The following is a 21,785-nucleotide window of genomic DNA, read 5'->3' on the forward strand; positions in this document are numbered from 1 at the left end:
CTGTGTGAGAAAACTGGTGACAATGTGAGTTCATCTTATTTGCTAATCACTTTTTTTTTTTTTTTTGTAAGTACAAGTCTAAAACGATAATTAGATGCATTTTTTAAAAAAATAATAAAAAAAAAGTCACTTGACTACTTTGTTCTTGAGTTTGATGTAGCCTTGAGTACAAACCCATTGGCCTACATTATTAAAGTTCCCATGGTCTCTTGTTTGATCTCCTACTTCAAGAAAGTCCATAATTACTAAAGACAGCTTTCAAGACTTGATAATTACACCCCTCAAAGTCGCAGCACAACTACTACTAATGTTACATTTGGTACATGCATTGAACACTATGGAGGTCAAGGTGGACTATGACGTGGTCATGCTCGTGGTCCATTTCTCAAGCCATCAGCTTTCTAGAAACTTCTCATGTGGCAACCTTTTTATTATTGTAATTAAACTAAGAATGAAATAAGATTAGTTTAAGTGATTTTAGGTTAAACCACCAAACTCTATATGAGAATTGTGAACACAAAAATAATTTATAACAAGTTGGCATTATTTGGGGGCTAAAGGGTTACCAGAGTTGCTGAGCTTCTTAAAGAGATCAGTCAAGGAGTGCGAGCGGATTTTTTTCAATCGTTCAAGCTGAGCTTCCATGACTAATATTTCCAGTCGCTGCTTCCATGAACTCGGCGAGGAAGAAAGCGGTGATCAGAGGAACCCCTTGAGGCCTTTGTAGAACAAAAGCTTTGGGCAGGGGATCTCCATTGTAATCTGATAATTGAATTACATTATTTATTTAATACACTTTTTTAATTGTTCTTTTCAAACACTTTAGTGGAAATTGAACCTCTTGGAATTTGGTCCAGACACTCTCCCAATCTCCTCAATTCCGGCCTCTGCAGAGACGTCGATCATGAAACTCCACGCGCTGAACCCTCCTCCCAAGCTGCACTTCCATCGCTCCAGTTTCCTCTATGTGCACCCATCAACCCTGTCTTTCTCTTCCTCCGCCTCCTCCTTGTCAGCTCTCAGAATCGCTATTCAGGGTGACGGGAATCAGAGCAAGAACAGGTCCGTCGTCGTCACTTGTAAGCAGCCGAAGATAGTCCGGAGTCCGGAGCTGGATCGCCATGTAATTAGGAGCAACAAGATCCGCTTCGTCCAGAAGCTCAAAACTCTCCTCCTCTCCAAACCCAAACACTTCCTTCCTCTCCGGGTCCTCTCCAAATGCCGCTCCTACCTTTCCCTCCCTCCGGAACGTTCCATCCTCACCATGATCAAACGCTACCCTTCTATCTTCGAGCTCTTCCGGCCGGCCAAGTCGCGGGACGATCTTCTCTGTGTCGGCCTCACGCCGGCGGCGACAGCACTCGCGCAGCAGGAAGCTTATCTCAGGACCCTTGTGACCGACTCCCTCGCCGCCAAGCTGCAGAAGCTACTTATGCTCTCTTCCCACCGTAGGCTCCTCCTTTCCAAGCTCGTGCACCTAGCCCCTGACATGGGTCTCCCTGCCAATTTTCGCTCGCGCCTCTGCAACGACCACCCCCACCGTTTCAAGACCGTCGACACCTCCTACGGTCGAGCCTTGGAGCTCGTCAACTGGGATCCCCTTCTAGCGATTCCGTCCCCCCCGCCACCTGTTCGAGGCAATGACTTAATCATCAACCGGGCGCCCAAGTTCCGGACCTTGAAACTGAGAAAGGGTCTCAATTTGAAGAGGAAGCACCGTGATTTCTTGATCAAGATGAGAGAACTGCCGGATATTGATTCGTTCATGGACCCAAAGGAGTGGCCAGAACCACTTACCATGGAGGGAGAGAAGAGGGCCTGTCAGGTGATGAGGGAGGTACTGTCAATGACTGTCGAGAAGCGGACACTCATAGACCATTTGACGCATTTTAGGAAGGAGTTCGGACTGTCGAACAGGCTGCGGGCAATGTTGGTGAGACACCCAGAGATGTTTTATGTCAGCTTAAAAGGGATGCGGGATTCAGTATTTTTGGTGGAAGGATATGATGAGAAGGGAAGATTGATGAATAAGGATGAGTTGTTGGGGTTAAAGGAGAGGCTCATGAAGCTGGTTAGGGAAGGAAAGAGGATGAGGAGAGAGAGAAGGAATGGTGTTGGCTTCCTTGATGATAATGAAGAGGACGACGAGGAGACTGATAGTGAAGCTGAGGAGGACGACGACGAGGATGGGCTGGGGGAGTTGTTTGAGTCTGGAATTAATGGCGACGATTGGAAGTACTTCAGTGCTGCCAGTGACGATGATGGAGGGGAGCTCTTGGAAGCTTCCGTCGAAGAATTTTGGACGGTTAATGCATCAGAGAACGGAGAAAGCGGGAATTTGGAATCTTGGTGACCGAAAAGAAACAGACTCATCCTGTCTTCTGCATTGTTAAATAGTTATAGAAAGTAAAATCCCTCTTCCGACTGAACATGCCTCTGTTTGTGTTCATACTTCTGCAAGGAGAACGGCCCTTTCTCTGCATGTAAACTGAAACAAATTCAAGCGCAAGGCAATGCTAATTGGTCAACAACTGGTGCTCCGTTCACTCTAAACATGTACCCTTCTGCTAGGATGAGAGGAGCAGCAGTATGATATAAGCTTGTTGTTAATGAACAAAAAAAACATCTTTATTTATAAAGCAACAACGGTTTCTTGTGAGGAAACATGGATAGACTTTACAGCCAAAAAAATGAACGATAATTACAGGTGCTGTCTGTATGGATGTATACGAGGGTAGTATAACATTAAAAGATACATTTTAAAAGGAGAACATTTGTTGAATTTCCTTGTAGAGCCTCATCGACCTTGGGCACGGGCTCTCGTCTTAGAGAAGAAACAAAATTTTACAGAGGATATCCTCCCCTTACCTGGCGGTAGGACGCATTTCCCACTTGAGCCTCGGATAACCCATCATCTTTCTCCTGCTTAGGCCTAATGAATCTTGTATCACTCTCTTTGGGTTGATACGCCATGAATGGTTGAGCACCAGCAATGGGCTTCCCAGGAATAAAATTGGAACCAGGAAGAGAAAGACCAGCTGACTGAGGGAAATTGATCGATGGGAAAGAAATTGGGAAATCTGGAAGGGCTGCGGAAGTTGCTTGTAGGGTTTCACTGTGTGCAAAAGAACCCAGTGAAATGGGAGCTTGCAATGCAGGGGGAAGTTTTATGTCATAACAGGAGGAACCACCCAGTTTGATGTCACCAAGGAAACTCCCCATATATCCCAGTTTCAAGTAGTTGTTACTTAGTTCTGGTTTCCTCTCAAATTGAGGGGCAAGGTCTTGAACTTGTCGTTCATGCTTGGTGATGTTGGTTGCCACAGACAAGGCTGATGCAGTGTGAGCAGTAGGAGGAGCTGACCCAGCACCGGCACCAGAATTGAGGTGATTATTGTTCCTGGCTGCTGGAACTTCATGGTTGTGCTTTCCCTCATATGTTGTAATGACCGACTTCAGATCATGTGAAGCTCTCTCAACATGTTTCCTCACAGTACATCCAGCATTTGTGCATTTGTAGTAGCTCCTGCAGTCGAAACATTCAGCCAATTAGAAGAAGAAATGCAAAAGTAACACCTGTATGACAAGGAATATTATAACTATCAGGTATAGACAAATAAAAGATTACAAAAGAGATACCTAGGATTAGGGTTTCCTTTGACCACTTTCTGCCCATACTTGCGCCAGCGGTATCCATCATCAAGAATGTCAACCTCACTATCTGTTTGAACTACTACTCTTGGTTCACGAACAGATCTGGATACCAAATTCATTTCAATCAAAGAGCTCTCTTTCTTCCTGGAACAAGAAAAAAAGAGATCCGTCCAGGATGAGCTAAAAAGTTGGCTCTAGTGGAAAAGTTAGAAAGCTTTTAATTGATAGCAAATAATTAATCTATGACAACAGCTAAGACACTGCTGTGTTTCACTGCCCACTAAGAAGTTTTGGAGAACTTCACTTGCTATTTACTGAAATCAAGTTGCCTAGCTCTAATTTCATGTTCTACCTATTCTGGATTAGAATAGTTTTTTAAACCAAGATAGTAGGCTCACAAAAAAAAGTGCATCAGCTCCAGTTACCTTCTCTTTGGCTCGGACTCATCATCTTCACCATCATCTCCAAGGGACATGCTTCCTTGTGTCGCCCCATCTTCATCATCATCATGGCTAGCAAGAGTAGATGAAAGCTCAGGTGTATCTGCAGATTCAAATACATTCATTTGTTTCCCTTGGGCAGTTGATAATGGATCTGAAGCATCAGTAACAACTGAAGTAGATGATGTCCTCTCCAACCCATCACATCTCCAATCTCCACCACTTTTATCGTTAGATCCTGGCTGGATTCCCCTCCAGATAGATCCGCCTTCACCTCTTGCATATGTCATGGAGCCCTCCAGTGAATCTGACATCTCACCAAGAGAAAATGTTGACCCAATGGCAGAGCGACGACTAGGCTGAGGTTTAGCATGATTATGTGCACCCTTATAAATGATCTCAGTTATCTGACCATCATGGGAACGTTCTACCTTTTTCTTCACTTGGCAATTTGGATGAGTACATTTGTAGTAGCTTCGAGGATACTCACTACCTTTGACCTGCTTCTGCCCATACTTTCTCCAATTATATCCATCTTCTGAAGGCCTGCCCATGCTCATTGAAGAAAATCCAGCTTTCTGGTCCTCTTCCACAATATGCTGAGTGCCGATATCTTCTGAACGCAGGGGGTCCTCACGTGGCTGAGATACTTGGTTCGTAATGCTAGGCGGGCATGAATGACGAGCGAAGGACTTTGCATTTTCAGTCAGACAGTTAGAACCATTTATATTGGGAAAAAAATCACTGGCATAGTTGCTTGCATTAGTGTGTTTCAGGATCACCGGTTCATACTTGAATCCCATCTGTTGTTGTGCCTGGATCAAGGAATGATTGCTGACATCAGCCATGCGAACATGCTGTGCCAGGTTTGATTTGGAAGATAACTAGAGAAAATCAACATGTAAAATTCTTTTACTAGTTTCTTTAATCTGGAGTTTCTCTATTAGTTGGCTGAGGAATTTTGCAGACATCCCACACCAAAGAATCTACCATAGAAAAAGGAATTCATAGTGTAACTAAAATTTTCTTTGTTCTTCCTGAATGAGAGAAGTTGTCTGAGAAGCACCAAGTTGATAAAGAAATGTTAAAAAAAATACAGAAAGTCTATGAGAAAAGAATAGTAATTTACAGTGTTTGTTACAACTTTGTACACTTAGAATAACATTAAAGTATGTTACATTGATAGCCTCCAAATAAATTACTTTATGAGCATAATAAATATTTGCTTGACATGGAAAATTGAGACAAGACAGGCATTTTTCTTTTTCCTTTGAAAGGCAAGTCTAGATAACTTCACGAGCACTGGAAAGATCTGTGAGGTACTTTTAATATAATAGATCCCGAACAAAAACCTATTGTTTTAAACTGTTTTACAAAGGAATCTCCCTGGAACATTTCACAAGCATCAGTTCCTTTTATTGCTAAATAATAAATCGACATAAATGATTTTTTCCAATAAACCCACATCCACAAAATGTACTTTGAAATTAAGCATTTTAGAGTTTCGAAAACTTTCTTTCCATCTTTATTTTCTATTGAGCGGTTAAGAGAGGTTAACTCCACAAAATCATAAGGATCAACAGGAGGAAACCACTACCTTACTTCCATCACTTGGAATGACATGTGTTGGAACTGGATCCAAATGAGGTTTAAACATGAATGCAGAAGAGTCAACATCATCAGAGTTGTCTTTATCTGTATCAGAAGCTATAGACATTGGGATTGGGCTTTCATGACTGAAAGAAGGCAAGAGGAAAGATCCAGTTGTAGGAGATGTTTGTGCCTACAAAAATATAGTTAGTTATACAGTGGGATGAAAAAGTATTGATAGGCCCAGTTCAAGTCATGGACTTATGATGAGAAGTTTCACCATGCAAACCTTGAAGAATAATGATTAAAAAATCAAATGAAGCTGTAAATCCAGGTTTACAATGACATGAAAGTTCCATTCTGCCAATGCCCCTACTCGATGAACATTATCAGTTGTTCCTTTGGAAGATGGCCAATAAGAACCATTAAAAAAGCAAAAGTTCAACACTACCAACATCCTCAAGGCCTTGTCTAGTATGCTGGGGTCTGCTCTTTAGAATCCTCCTCTAATCTGCTCAATATTCACTAGTTGCATGGTTAGATTGGCCCATAAGTGTTTCCTTACCACTTTATCTAAATCAATGTTGACTTACCTGAATTTCTTGTTGGAAATACACCATGAGACTAAGGCGACCACATAGCATTACTGCCACAGTTAGCAAACATGAAGAAAGCACAGTTCATTTTACAATGTTTATTAGTGCCCAGTGCAAATATCATCAGCAAATCCTTTTTGAGGTTAGCAACATGCCCTTTCCTTAGTGATACATTCACACTTTTTCTCAACAAAAAAAAAAAAAAAAAACATGCCCTTTCCTCCATTCTGACTTATAATATGTTGTCGGGTCAATTGTTAAGTTGGCCATCATGAATATCCCCATACAACTGTTTTCTCTAGACTCCAAATTAAAACATTGGACAATGTCAACCACATCCGCATATCTGCTGTTTGGCTCATCACTAGTAGCTACTGATAATGGTCAAGTTTTCCTAATATAACAACAAAAACATAAAAATGAAAAACAAAAAAAAAAAACTCTCCATTGCAATTTAGTAACTCGTGCCTGTTTAAATATAAAGGCAGAAGCAACTAAAGAATGTAGTCATGCATTTCTTTTGTAATCAGCACAAACAGTGTCCTTCTTGATAGGTCTACTACAACTGTCAATGTTTTATGCTAAATGGTTTACATAAGCACCCAAGATACCCAAGGCACCCAGGAGACTTGAACTTGACACCCACACAGAGAGACCCTCAAATGTGGCGAATTCAACCAAGGTCCAATCCATTCTCTTCCATATATGGTTAAGCACAATTTTCACCCATGAACATAAAATACTTGGCCAGATTCTTATTAACTCATATACGAGGACTATAACATAAAATATCTATGGTTAGGCACAATAGTCACCCATGAACACGTAAATAAACTTGCAACTTCATCATCCTGGAGCCCTATCTCAATAAAGAAGCAATATACCCCATGAACCCAACCTCCTCTCTTCAAACAAATAAACCTGAATCAATTCTGGTAGCAGAGAATGATAGGCCTGCAGTCATGGTGGTCAAACTCAGGAATTATCACGGCCACATAACTTCCAAGAGGCCTCGATGGCCACCAAGACAAGTATCCACCTAATATGAAAGACTGAGACATGCGACACCAAGAACCTTCCAAGGAGATGTAAAGTGACTTCCAACGGAAACAAGCCACTAGACGTTTTGGCCAATGCAAAGACGTACGAAGTATAGAAACTCTACAGAATAAAAAGGTTAACTGGTTAACAGCAGGAGATTACAGACAATCCCATTGATTCCCAGGCGGATTGATAGGAAACCAAAAAATAAAATAAATAAATAAATAAAGAATCCTACAAGACGAGTATTAATCACACAATAAACTAATTCATAATTTAGCATGTTTAATTAATCAACAAAGTTAGCAGCAATTTTTGCAAAAAATATATCTATAAACTACAGATAGCCGATTAAGATGCGTACGGAGCCAAAATTAGATGATCCAGAACATAAAACATACCTCAAAAGGCAAGAAGATAACTTTATAGTTTATTACACTCCAGCATTACCTGCGAATTAGGTAGCATAACGGGAGAATCCAACAAGGTCGTCGGACTGAGGCCAGCAGGTATGGTGAGGTACGGCGAGCGAACTCCAGGCGACCCAAGCGGGCTCACAGATCTAAACCTCGCCGTATTTATCCTGGGTGCACTGAACCCACATCTCGCAGCTCTCCTCTCCGCAATGCTCCCACCATTCCTCCCCGTCGGAGCATTCCAATCAGTAAAAACCTTTTTCGAAGCATCTAAACTCTCCGACCCTTCAAAGTTCCCCTCCTCCACGTTTCCGTCCGCGGCACCACTCCCCCTCTCGCCATCCCCAGTCGGGTTACAAGCCCCCGATGCATTCGAGTATGACCTCGAACGAAACCCATCCTCCACAAACGCCGAGAAAAGACCTCTGGGACTCAAAAGCACCGACTTCCACTCACCCCCCACAGATCCCGTCTCCTCCGTTCTCGCCATCTGATAACCCTCCAATCCAAAACACAAACCTCCGACCTCTACATACCTCACAACAACACCTCCCACTCCACAGAAAAGTCGGGTTACAAACTTACAAACTCACAATTTCCGCGAAAAAAGAAACGCAAAAAAGAAAAAGGGAAGGAAAGGCAAGGCTTTTCAGAGAAGTTTGACGGAGAGTGGCATCATTTGACCGACCTTAAAAGAACGAGCTCGAGCTCGCTCGCTCTCTCTCTTCGGTCTCGACTCTCACTGTCTGTATTAAAAAACAAAACAAAAAGGAGGGGGACCGGCAGAGGAGAATCCATGGAAGAGAAAAAAACGAAAAGAAAAGAAGAGAGAAAGTAGAGTGTGGATTTCCTCGCAGGGGTTTTGGCTCGCTGCGTCCCGAAAATGGGGTCGAGTGGTTAGCTTCAGAAACTGTACAGTGGCGTTTCACCCACAAGCCAGCCCCGTTTCTCGGCCCAGCGGCTCTGGCACCGAAGCGTCGGAAGCAGGCTTTACACGTTTCATCGCGTCATCGTTTCTCTCCGCCCATGAATCCTCGCACGTGGTCCTTTTGAATATTCTTGAACCCACTTTGGGTTTCTTTACCTGAAACGGCGACCACCAGTTCAGACTATGCGGGACCGGCGCTACACGTGTTTTGTGAGTACTGCCGGCTTACACGTATCCGCCACCTTTTCTTTTGCTTCTTTATTGGCTAAAATTTCCCACGTATGAACTCTTAAGGTGAGTGTATTTGGGTGATTTAAAATTATTATTTATTCTCATTCTTTTTTATTCAATTCATATTATAAATTTTTATTTAGTTATTAAAAAAGTCGCATAAATAAATGCACCTACGAATATTGATTATAGAGCTTAAGATATCATTGAAATTATTATCAATTTTACTGATTTAAATTTAAAAAATTAATTATAAATAATTTAATTAATTTAATCTAAGTGAAAATAATATAGAATAAATATATTTTATTTTATTTTTAAATATATTTAAAAAAAATTAAAATATGTGCACGGTTTGGGTTTATATTTTTAATTATAAATATCAATTTAATCTTTCAAAATTTTGCCATAAGATTAGAATTCCATGAAGTCATTAATTAAAAATATAAAAATAAATAATTTACATTATAATGTAGAAATTATTGGAGATATGATGTCATTAGTTTATGTTTTATTCATCTTCTTCAACGAAAAAAAAAAATTAAAAAATGATTCTGAGCCTCCTCCTCCTCCTCCCCAAGTGGGTTGAAATAGGATGAAGTAAGTTAATGGGCATAAAAATGCACTTATCGATGTCAAATATCATATTGAGATACCTAAGTTTTATTGTGATATATTTGATATGTATGTGTCTAGTAATGCTTCATATCGTTGTTAGGGCACCCTTGATGGACTAAAGACCTTTAAAACGTTGGTAATGGGTCATATTCCACAAAATCAGAATACCCTTAGGCTATGTTTGAAACACAGAAAAGTGGAGAGAAAAGAAAAGGAAAGAGTTTTTTTTCCTCTTATTTGGATGCCCATGGAAAATGAGAGAAAATGGAAAAGAAATATAATTTCTCTTGTTTGGATATATGTGAAAAAAAAAATAATAAATTTTTAAATTTTGATGATTAAAATTTTCTCTCGAGTTTCTATTTCTTTTCTTTTCTCCCCAAATTCTATCATTTTGTGATAGAGAATTTATTAACTAAGAAAGAAAGTGTGATTTTTTGCTTCCAAACAATAGAAAACAACTTTCTCTCTCATTTTCTTTTCGTCAGGTTCCAAACAAGCCCTTACTCTTATTTTGGGAGAAACAAGTGAATTTCTCTTTGAAGGTATCAAAAAGTCTCTTCAATTTATAAGTTTTATACATACTACTTTTAATGCATTTGCCTTATTTATTAACCCTACTTGTAGTTTATATTGATATTTCTAATGATTTTTAAATTAAAACATTTAAAAATATATTGATATTTCATAGTAAGTGAATGGAGCTTAATTTGATAGTTGATAGTTCATACAGGGTTTCATGGGATATCAAAGTGAGAAAATTAATATATTGCTAATGTTAAAAAATATGGTAATATTAATAATTTTAAAATAAAAAATTTCATATAAATCTAGCTTTTTACTAGGAGAGATTTCCAAATAATGTTACATTACAAATAGTGTTAGTCCAATATTTTTTTTAAAAAAAAATTACAACACAAAGAGAACTATTAAGGCTAGGGTTTCGCATTTGGATACCCGATAGCCGCAGGTTACCCCATATTTTGTAAAATATTTAGGAAATATTTAGAACACCTGGAAGACCAAGGAAACAAGCTCATACTCGAGACAGCAGAGCTTGATCTGAGAAGAAACACGAGTTCAAGCATGAGAAAACATTGGTTCAGCTGCATGCATCCCTTTGTGGTAGATACCAGTCAATCAGTTAAAAGATATTGCCTGTTCATCAGGCTAAATATATAACTAACCTCACAAATGAGAAATTGGCAATCTCAGCTTTTGAGTTAAACTACATAATTGATTTGCAGTGTGCAGCCAAGCCAATTCTTGACATGCCACAAGTAGTTCACTGGTGAAAGTAATCTTGAGACTAGTTGCTCTGGTTCCCTCACTGTGCTTTTAAGTTAATTTTTAAAAAAAAAAACTGACCAGAAAAGGATAATGCTTCAAGAGTCCTGAATGGGGACCAGTGGGAGTTTGCCTCCATATATGTCTGGGAGCTGACTCTCATCAATGTCTTGTAGCAGTGTTGTTTTCAGGTTCTTCTTTTCCACAAAAATGAACTGCAAAATTAAAAGTCCAAAATGTAAAAACAGACTGTAATTCAGCATTTTTTTGTTTTTTTATAATTCTTCACTCTTGTCTTTCTTTAATTTTTGAAACTGGTTTAATGGTGGGAGAGACATGAGCAAACATACCCTTTTCTTGGTGTTTTTGTCAATAAATGGATACACAATCTTCCATGCTGTCATGAACACATATGGCACATGGATCAGGAAAGCCTTCGCCAGCCTTTCTGGGTAATTATTCTGCCATGACAGAAATACAAATTTGAGACAGATTTGTGATGCACAGTACTGTAAGTTTCTCTGGCTAGAGTTGATAATAAAATATCATCCTAGAATATCAATTATCCAGTGAGTAAATAAATACGATATGGAGAGATACTGCATTAGCTTGGGCAGAGTTTAATTGGGTCTAGTTGTTTTCCAGAGTTTTATATCTACTTTACTCCTTTCTTCTAAATTTTGTGTTTATTAAATGAAAACTCAAACTTATATACTAGGATCAATATTTTGGAGTTGATTATGATTGGCTTTCCATAGTCTAGAAATAAACCTGTAAAATGTCAAGAGCTGCCAAATACCCACGGATGTCACAATGTGAGAGTCCCCAACCTTGTAGATCTGCAATTACGATGAACTTTTCCTGTCCACTTGGTGTACTGTGACAATGGGAAAAATGCTAAAATGATTTTGTAGCAATGAATTGTTACTGATCTATCTCATTAGCGCCTCTGTACTTACAAAGTGAGGTGTGGCTAGGGAAGAAACCATCCTGAAAAAAATGAAGAATATAGAATGTACCTGGCGCATAACTTCTCGAGAATGTAAACTACAAAACCTATCATGAAGATGAAAAAAAAATGTTATTAGCCAATGAACAACCAGTTAATGATCTAAGTTCAGTAATCCAGTCATTATCCTAAAAATACATTGGTTTTGGAAACGAGACTTCCATGAGAATATATCGATCAGAGCTTTATGAAACCAAAAAATCCAGATCTCATGAATGCTTCAAAAAAGATTAAATAAAGCGCTTAAAATTCCTGGGATATCTTGTCTCTTTTGAATAAATTTTGGTCATCCGACAAAAATCAAGGGTCTCTTAGAACTGTTAATTGTATTGGAATCTGCAGCCTTTGGATTTTGATTCATGTGAAATAAAGACCAATGCATAACAACAAGAAAATAGAATAGAAAAGAAAGAAAACATACGTTTGAACTCTTCTAGATCTCTGTTATAAGCACGATGTTTTGCACCAAAAACAACTCCTATACTATGACCTTTCTTATCAAACCCTTGCAAAAACATCTTCTTCTCAGAAAGTTGGTTTGGGATTTCCAGCTCAGAAATAAAACCATTTGGTAGAATGGCTCCCTTCCATTTTAGATACTTCAGGAACATGTTAGAGGCCTTTTCAATGTCAAGATCTCGGGCACGTAAAAATATTCTAAGCATCAGATCATCTACATCCTGCATGAAAAGTATCTCATCAACTCAATGGAATGAACAATGAATTAACAAGGTAGAAGTCCCAGGGTGCTTGGAAATATTATCTTGGACTTGTTAAAATGTGAAGGGGGTAGTATCCTAACAGTTAGTAAAGCAGAAGGCTGCAAAATCAGAAGTGAAATGTACTAAAAAGCTCGTTTTTTTTTTATGGGGAACACAATGAGATATGGATTTCATCCCAAGGGAGACGAGAGCACATTCAAAAATGTATGTCCGTAATTCAATTGAGAGAAACTCTAATCAAAACACTAACTTAGCTGAAGGCATTTCCCAAAACAAGATGTGGGTGAAGGAATCAGCCATGGAATTGATAATGCTTCAATGTGGACGCAGGTGATGATAAAGGATCTGCAAATATATTCAATCTTACTGGAGTTAAGTACGACCCCCCCCCCCCTGGAGTTTTCTTTCTCAACAGCCCCTGAAACCTCCTCTGCCAGGAGGGTTCCGCTCAATTTGAAGAACAAAGTGCGTAAAAAAGCCAAGTACCGTGGCTTAAGTTAAAAATCGGAGCAAACAGACGCAAATGAAAAGAAGATTAGCTAGAGTTCAGTCGTTTGGATGAAGGAAAAAGAGAGCAAAAATATAATAGAGAAACAGAGACATAAATTTAGCCATAACAAACATAACAGACAGAATAAATGGAAAATATACAGAAAAGCTGTACAACGAAAAGTTAATGGTCCAGTCAAATTTACTGAAAACAAAAGAAAAGGAAAAAAAATGGGGGCAGAGTTAATGCAAGAACACGGAACCATTGAGAAAGAGAACATTCTATTTCTGCTAATTTCATGAAATTCACTCTGGTTGGATTATGCATGCATAGAGTTCAAGATTTGGGAACTTCAAGAAAATAAAATGCTCTCAAAACAGACGTAAAACAAGAACAGTAAGCTGCAAAAAGAATAAGAATTATTAAACAAAAAGACCCACATAAGAAATCGAACGTAAAGAAAATAAAATGAGCTGAAGGAGTTACAACTGTAGAGCCAAGACCCTGATCAGAATCATCACGAATGCAAAAGATACAAAGATTGGGCCAAACCAGGTGATAAAACACAAGCAAGACCAAAATTTTCGAAAAAACATTGCACAAAAGAGAGGAAAAAAAAGCAACCCAAAATCAGAAACTCCACGGAAGTACGGAAAATGGACGAAGAGGAAGAAGAGAAACGAGAAGAAGAAGAAGAAGAAACACCTTTGAGGCCGGATCCTCCCCCTCCACGAAGGCTCTCATCAACCTGACTTTGTTCCACTCGACATCACCACCCACGATCTCCCCCTGCCTGTTCTCCATCGTATCTTTGGCCTCCACGGTAGACTGCAGAGCGACCCTGGAAGTTCCCAAAGAAATTGCAGCTGCACCTGAGACGAAGACGGCGAAACAGGAAAGTTACTAGGCAGGGAGACGGAGACGGATCACAAGCCATTAAAGGCTTTACATTACATTGCTCAGCAGGTGGCACCACGGAAGGACGAAACACAAGACCAAGGTCGTTAAGAGGTTGGTGGTCGTTTTCGATGGCCGCTGAGGACTCACGGGAGAGTGTCCAGTCTTCTCACAGAGCAAATCAGAACTTCGGGTCGGCTCGGGTTGGTCTTTTATCGAGATAAAACTGATATTTCAACCCAAAGCCCAAACCAAAGGCAAAACCCACCCACCCCCATTTATGGAACACAAAAAATATTTTATAAGGGGCGAGGGGGCATGAACTTCAACTTCAAATAATTATGTGGACGAGGTCATGTGCATTGGAAAATAGTTTCTAGTGTTAGTGCCCAAAATGAAAAAAAAATAAAAAAATAAAAAAAATAACTTGTAATAATATATTTAAATAAAATATAATACCTAAACCCAAATTAGGTAAAACAAACAAGATTACTACACGAATAAGTAATTTAATATATAATTATAATATATTAATATATTAATTAATTAAATTAGATATTATATTATTTAATGATTATAATTTATTATACATTAATATACTAATTACTTGAGCCAATTAATTGTGCACATGATTAATTATAAAAAATAAAAATAAAGTTAAAAATAACATAAATGAATATAATAAATTAAGTTATTAATTTACTAATAACATATGATATACTTTAACATAAAAATGAATGATTAAACAAAAAGAATTGATCAAATGCTAACTTTAACACTATATATTTTTATGTTTTATTAATTAATAATAATTTTATATTAAATTTAAAACCATTGGTTTTATTAATTATAAAAATGGGTTAATTAAACCAAAATAAATATAATGATTAAATAAAAATAATATTTTATTAATAACACAAGATGTATTTTTTACGTAGTATTAAGAATATATTTCCACAATAATATAGATTTTTTAATTCGAGTTGAACTCGGGCAGAACCAATGGTTTAATTTTTCCTAAATTAAGAAAAATTAAATTGGCGTCTTCTTCCTCATGGCACTGCAACGGGGGCTCTACGACGGAGGCGGCCCTAGGGGCGTTGCGACAGAGATGATGGTACACCGCAGGCGCTGCAATAGAGGCGTTCCAACACAGGAAGGGGGAGCTATGAGGGTTGCGATAGAGGTGATGTTCGGCGTCGGGAGGTACAACAACGTGTTGTGACGAAGACGCCAGGACTGACCGAGAAGGAGCAGACAAGGAGGTCAAGAGGGAGAAGGGAGCGGTAGAGAAATAAAAAAAAATCGGCTTCCCACGACAACATATCTCGCTCGCTTCATCCAGATGATTCGCAAAATACTATGAAATCCGGAAATTAAACCGTGGGTATTATCTTCGGATTCATTTGATTCATTAACATGAATCGGGTATTGGTGCACCACTAACGAGGTAAGAAGATTAACTGAGTAATACAACTGAAGTTTATCTCCTGATTCAAGTTTACTAACCTCCCAATATGTGATGTATGTTAAGACCATTAAAACTTGATATAGGAAGTCTAACACATAGTTTATATTGGGTGATTGCGAATCTCCTAATATATGTCATATATCGAAAGTAGGGGTAACCCTACAATGTTAAGACCATTAAAACTCGAAAGTAGGGGTAACCCTACAATGTTAAGACCATTAAAACCTGATACAACAAGTCTAACACATAATTTATATTGAGTGGTTGCATTAAAAAATTTAGGCATTTAGTTTTTTACCCTAAATTAATTGAATTAATTTTATTTTTCATTCAAGTAAGATTAGGTAAACTTCATTATCAATTTATTTATGGACTACTAAACGAGATTATTTTATGCAACATCAAAAGAAAAAAACCCCGGCCTCCGGTTCAGGTTCACTTTTTTGCAACCCACTCAGGCCCAGGGTTGGGCGAAACGAACTCCAGTTCAACCCAAGTTCGTTAAAAGGTTATTTATTATCAAACTTGGAAGAGTTTTAAAGTTCAAAGCCAGCTAATAAATCTGGACCGGGTCCAATTGGTCAAAGTCGACCAAATGTATCTTTGAAGGAGTCAAATTGTCTCTGTTGGAGTCAGTCAATAAGCCTTCCAATGTTCCACATATTACTTTAACACACCTACCCTATTTATTAAAACCTAGTTGTAATTTATTTTAAAAAAATTATAATAATATTGAGATTTCTAATGATTTTTACTTAGTTAATAATTAATTAACCAAAAACCCATATTGCAGCAAAAAAAAAAAAAAAATCACATGGGGTACCCCCCCTAAACCATCACTAGAGCAAAAAGAGAGGAGATGATGCTCTTCGTTTTGTTTGTTTAAAACTTAAAAATCAGAACATAAAACATCTTGAAAAATGTAAAGCCATTTATTTACCAAAATACAAAGGTGGAGGGTACCCTTAAAAGGAAAAGGAGTTAAGAGAGCATTTATTTACAAAAATACAAAAGTAGAGGGTACCCTTAAAAGGAAAAGGAGTTAAGAGAGTGGAAGGTACCCTTAAAAGGAAAAGGAGTTAAGAGAGTGGAAGGAACCCTTACCCTACTTTCAAAGGTGGCCTCCTTTATTTCCTTTATTGTCAACAACACAGTTAATTCCCACAAGAACAACAATGAAAGCTCACCCTTAAAACTGAGGCAGAAAGGTCCCTACACCAAAGTTATAGGACATTTCACCACTCAAACGTAAGAATGTCAGAATTCCTGGTGTATTTATTACCTGTAAATATTGAGAGGGATGACTCACCTACCTCTTTGTTACACACATGGTCTTTGAGATTTTGAGTCCGATCACCTTAGTTGGATCGGGACTCGAGTAGACTTGGCTCAGACTTTGGATTGGGTCGAGTCTGACCCCCTTATTCGAACTACCCAGTCTCAAATCTGAGTCAACCCGATCGAATCACAAACCAACTCTGTATTTCTCCTTTGGGAGGAGAAATTAAAGAGGTGTGGGGGGGCTCTCCCTTCGTTGTCCTCACTCTGCTGCAATATTTCCTCCTTGACAACAAACTCACTGAGTCCCACAATAAATACACCAAATGATATTTGATGTAGAAAGGTACCTAAACGTGGACATCTCACGCCTAAACTGAAAACCGAGACAACTGAGCAGAATTGTGAGTTGATTCAGTGAGTCAGAACACTGTGCTTAAACCTACGCTCTAGCAGGTCTTAACTCACCCGATGTCACGTTCAACTCAATCAGTCGGTTAGGTAAATTCGGTGGGCCCTTTCACCCACCTTTTCGTTAATTAAAAATTTGGACTTTATTCATCTGCATATACTCTGTAGATTCCTTGTACAACTCAGCAGCCATCATAGGGTGTCCCCACCAGAAGGTAGTGGGTCCATTTCTCGTTTGATGAAAAAATTAATGGTCTCGATTCCGTAGACAAACGATGCTACGTTGCTTCTAACTGCTGTCTCACCTTAGCTTAATCTCACGCGATCGCTGCCAGGTGCCATTGTACCAGCTTGAGCTTTCGTGTTCTAGGATCTTTCCATCCATGGCGATTTTTTACTAATTCCAGGCGGATTTGTACACTGGACAGCTCAAAAGAAGAAAAATGAAAGAATCTCAGTGGCTTTTCTAGGTTTTTGAGATCGACTTCTCATCAAACCAACGAAAGAAACAGCTTCCAGACGAGGTTACGACATTTCAACGATCTAAGAGGTGGAGGATGAGTTGGGCCTTTTTTAATAAATCGGTGTAGAATCACCTGGATCCTCTGGGCTGATCGGGAGCACCTGAGTCGGAGAGTGGGCATTTGGGAGGAATGGAGACTAGGAATGCCATTTTCGTGCTCTTCTTGTTTCTTCCTCTGCTTTGGTTGGCCGGTGCTGAGGAGGTGGAGCCGGGGCAGCAGACGGAACGGATTTCAGGTTAGTTTTTGATTGGCCCCCCTTTTTTGCAGTTGGACTAGAAGTTAGTGGTTATTCTCTCATTGATTGCGTCTCGGTAGCCGTGACTCTTATTATAGCTATGGTACAAGTCATGAATTTTGCAGTCAATCGGACTGCTTCTGGCCTCCAATTGTTGTTGCTGTAATCTATGGGAAACTCAGCTCCTACTGGTTTTTTTGTTTTTTTTTTTTAAAAGTTGATGTTTTGGAGTTTGGTTTTGCTTGTTAGATATCGGATTGATTGTCAGTTTTTCAAAGACGTTTAACTTGCCTAATAGGTGAAGTAATCTCTCTGTGTATTTTATTTTGCATTCTAAGTTTTTTTAAAGACGTAATTTGCCTAATAGCTGATGAGAATAATTTGCCTTAATTGTTGGATTCTGGATAATTCTGAAGTCTTGGAAATCGTCAAAACTTGAAGCAATGCTTTATGGAGTCTCTGTTTACTTCTTTGAGTTTTTATTCGTGTGATTTTTAATGCAATTAATACTGGTTTTTCTAAACTGATTGTCTGCTGAAGTTGTTAAGAAGGGATTTCTAGTGCATGAGGTGCTAAATTAGGCTCAAATGTTGTTTTACTGTAAGACTTCATCATTGTTGAAAAGCTGTGCTACTAGACCGTATTCGATTTTAAATATGTTCTAATAACCCGTGCATCAGCTATTGCCATCAGAGAAGAGGGATGAAAAGGTTTCCATGTCAGAATGGTTGTATCAGTTGTCATGCTTAGATGGTAGCCTGGAAAATCCTGTGATTGCAACGTAGCGGCTCTCCTACCAGTAATGTCACTGATTTATCTTTAAACTCTTGGAAAACTGAATTTGATGCTCATTTCATCTTCTGCAAGGTCAAGGATATTTATAACTGTTGATTTCAGTTAATTGTAAATTTTGACCTGTTTGCTGGGTTGAAATTTGCAGCCATTAGGCAGATAGAGCTGGTACATATCAACGATTTTTCTCTGTAAACTACTGTATCTTGATTGAGTTATTTATATGAGTTTTCTACTGACTAAGACTTCCATGTGCTTACTGGACTACCTTGCCAAATTGAATGTCTTCAACTTCGTCGAATGTAGGGAGTGCTGGTGATGTTCTAGAGGACGATCCTGTTGGGAGGTTGAAAGTTTTTGTTTATGAGCTGCCAAGCAAATATAACAAAAAGATATTGCAAAAAGACCCCAGATGCCTCACTCATATGTTTGCTGCTGAGATCTTCATGCATCGCTTCTTGTTATCAAGTCCTGTTCGGACCTTGAATCCCGAGGAAGCTGATTGGTTCTATACTCCTGTCTACACTACGTGCGACCTTACACCAAATGGGCTCCCCTTGCCTTTCAAATCACCACGAATGATGAGAAGTGCAATACAGCTTATTTCAACAAATTGGCCTTACTGGAACCGTTCAGAAGGAGCAGACCACTTTTTTGTTGTTCCTCATGATTTCGGAGCCTGCTTTCACTACCAAGTAAGAAACCCACCTTATACTGTTTCTTTGAAGTTTTGGTTATAGAATTGTGTTCTTAATTCCAATTTCTTTGAAATGTTTTCCAAAATGAAAGAAGTGGCTCTTTTAGTGGTCTGTATTTATATCAATACAGTTTCACTGGTCTCTCTTGGTAAACCCAAAACTGTAGCCATAAGTTTCAAAGAAAAAATTCAAAATTAGTATTGCAATTTGAAAATCTTAACAAGAACCCTCTTCAGGAGTACCAAGTCAGATTTGGTTTCACTTCGCTTTTGTGCTATCTATAGACAGAAAGATCCCAAGTCACACGTATCTTATCTGAAAGTAGAGAAACAATTTATTGCATCACCCATAAAGCTGTTGAACACCAACTGCATAAAGTTCTTTAGAGAAGCTTTAGCTGATGAACTCTCCATATGACGATGCTGATTCTATATCATATGGCACTATTAGTGGTTAACTGAACTGGTTTGTTTTGTTCATGTCTTCTGACTAATTAGAGTTGCCCTAATTATAGGAAGAAAAGGCCATAGAACGTGGAATTCTTCCCTTGCTTCAGCGTGCCACTCTGGTGCAGACCTTTGGGCAACGGAATCATGTCTGCTTAAATGAGGGTTCCATAACCATCCCACCATATGCTCCTCCACAGAAAATGCAAGTTCACTTGATTCCTCCTGACACCCCAAGATCGATCTTTGTTTACTTCCGGGGCTTGTTCTACGATGTCGGTAATGACCCAGAAGGAGGTTATTATGCAAGGTGTTCAATGATCTTAATTTAACTGCAAATTCTCTTAGGAGGTTGTCATATATCCAGCGTTTAATCACCTTTCAATTTCTTGTTTTCCTGTTTGGTCCTACAGGGGTGCCCGGGCATCAGTATGGGAGAACTTCAAAGACAACCCTCTATTTGACATCTCCACAGAGCACCCAATGACTTACTACGAAGACATGCAAAGAGCAGTCTTTTGTCTCTGCCCCTTGGGATGGGCTCCATGGAGTCCCAGATTGGTGGAAGCCGTCATCTTCGGTTGCATTCCAGTAATTATAGCAGATGATATCGTCCTACCTTTCGCGGACGCGATCCCATGGGAGGAAATCGGTGTATTTGTGGCCGAGAAAGATGTACCAAACTTGGATACAATCCTGACTTCCATTTCCCCCGAGGTAATACTGAGGAAGCAGAGGTTGCTTGCAAATCCTTCAATGAAACAGGCTATGCTGTTTCCACAGCCAGCTCAACCAGGGGATGCTTTCCACCAGATACTAAACGGGCTTGCTCGAAAGCTTCCCCATGATAAGAATGTTTACTTGAAGTCTGGAGAGAAAGTTTTGAACTGGACTACTGGTCCTGTTGGTGATCTCAAAGCTTGGTAGTAACCAGATGAGACTTTGAGGTTATGAAAGTTGGCGGTTGCTGTTGCAGACCATTAATACAACCAAGATGCCCGGGCCGTCGTCTGGAATTGTAAATTTCTTTATTGAAAATTGGAATTGTTTAGAATATACATTTTGTTCTTGTAGGTTTAGTTACATGGTTGTAATATGTTCTTCTTCTTTTGAGTTAAGTTTGATTTCTAATGTTTATAGGCTTATTTTTGGAAGAGAGTTTTTCAGTCTAAAATTTTTGCTTAATCAACTTGATTCGACCAAACTCATTCAAGGCCTTCTCAAGGGCTTCGAATGTACAACGCGAAATTCTAAGAGCCATTGGAAGGGGACAATCTAAATCTGTTATTTCCTAGTGCTCCGATGATGCTAATCCTTGGAGATCTTGGCATATTTTCCACGAGATTTAGAGTCTTGCTTTCAAAGTTGTATTTAGTTGGATGGCTGACACTTCAGCTAAGAGGCAAGTCTCCAATCTCTCGTTGTCAGGTCCTATTTAACTTGATTTGCCTTCAGACTGAATAAAATTCAGATGTAAAATAAAACAATAAAAAGAAAATTATTCGATGAAGAGATTTATCATCCTAGAAAACCCATGATTATGAGAATGATTGTTATGAGAAATGAAAATTAAGAAATGAAATAGAAACTTTTAAGCTATAGAAGATGCAATCACGAAACTATCACATAAAAAAGAACATTTCCACTGATAAATTTACAAATACCGATTTAGGTTTATAATCAAAGAAAAAAGATTAGTCATAATACTTACGCATGTAATGCTTTTCAGTTATTTCGGCATGAAGGAAAGATCTAGCACCACACCTGCAGGCCCCCTTTCCCATTTCTGGTGCCAACAGGCCGAAACCCTACCTTTACGCCATCAACAAGGGTGAAAGAGGAAGCTCATCCCCTGCAAATGCCAAAAAGAGGAGAGGGGTCACCTTCCCCTCCCACTGATTCACTTGTTGAAATTGGCAATCCCCAACCTGGAACCAAGTTTTCACCAATTCCAGGTCCTATATACTATTATTGACCTGAAAGAGGGGCCAGGTCTAGAAGAACCTTGTTC

General features: G+C 38.9%; 4 protein-coding genes across 5 annotated transcripts; 2 read left to right on the plus strand and 2 right to left on the minus strand.

Moving 5' to 3' along the window:
* Positions 1-708: 708 nt before the first annotated feature.
* On the plus strand, positions 709-2,656 carry LOC137954257 (protein WHAT'S THIS FACTOR 1 homolog, chloroplastic-like). The gene has a single exon (XM_068801646.1). It carries the CDS (start codon positions 905-907, stop codon positions 2,351-2,353), a length of 1,449 nt encoding a protein of 482 aa, XP_068657747.1. The 5' UTR covers positions 709-904; the 3' UTR covers positions 2,354-2,656.
* Positions 2,610-8,534, minus strand: LOC137954241 (WRKY transcription factor SUSIBA2-like). Its single transcript, XM_068801645.1, has 5 exons — positions 7,772-8,534; positions 5,692-5,877; positions 4,080-4,909; positions 3,640-3,798; positions 2,610-3,526 (listed from the first exon to the last, which is right to left on the minus strand). Exons 1-5 carry the CDS (start codon positions 8,225-8,227, stop codon positions 2,845-2,847), a joined length of 2,313 nt encoding a protein of 770 aa, XP_068657746.1. The 5' UTR covers positions 8,228-8,534; the 3' UTR covers positions 2,610-2,844.
* Positions 8,535-10,654: 2,120 nt separating this feature from the next.
* Positions 10,655-14,083, minus strand: LOC137944475 (patellin-6-like). Its single transcript, XM_068790189.1, has 7 exons — positions 13,977-14,083; positions 13,728-13,894; positions 12,232-12,490; positions 11,821-11,857; positions 11,573-11,678; positions 11,152-11,262; positions 10,655-11,016 (listed from the first exon to the last, which is right to left on the minus strand). Exons 2-7 carry the CDS (start codon positions 13,824-13,826, stop codon positions 10,900-10,902), a joined length of 729 nt encoding a protein of 242 aa, XP_068646290.1. The 5' UTR covers positions 13,827-13,894; positions 13,977-14,083; the 3' UTR covers positions 10,655-10,899.
* A 3,357-nt stretch (positions 14,084-17,440) lies between these two features.
* On the plus strand, positions 17,441-20,919 carry LOC137954289 (probable beta-1,4-xylosyltransferase IRX10). 2 transcript variants are annotated; one of them, XM_068801649.1, is made up of 4 exons: positions 17,441-17,838; positions 18,937-19,325; positions 19,843-20,084; positions 20,188-20,919. In XM_068801649.1, the coding sequence occupies exons 1-4, from the start codon at positions 17,733-17,735 to the stop codon at positions 20,699-20,701; spliced, it is 1,251 nt and encodes a 416-aa protein (XP_068657750.1). In that variant the 5' UTR covers positions 17,441-17,732; the 3' UTR covers positions 20,702-20,919. The 2 variants fall into 2 exon arrangements, with proteins under 2 accessions (XP_068657750.1, XP_068657751.1); XM_068801650.1 differs by lacking the exon at positions 17,441-17,838 and adding an exon at positions 18,421-18,637.
* Positions 20,920-21,785: the final 866 nt, after the last annotated feature.

Source organism: Aristolochia californica, unplaced genomic scaffold (genome assembly GCF_029961685.1).
Source record: "Aristolochia californica isolate CCGP_79_NKW_82.1479 unplaced genomic scaffold, dmAriCali1.0.hap1 SCAF_1, whole genome shotgun sequence".
Taxonomy (NCBI): domain Eukaryota; kingdom Viridiplantae; phylum Streptophyta; class Magnoliopsida; order Piperales; family Aristolochiaceae; genus Aristolochia; species Aristolochia californica.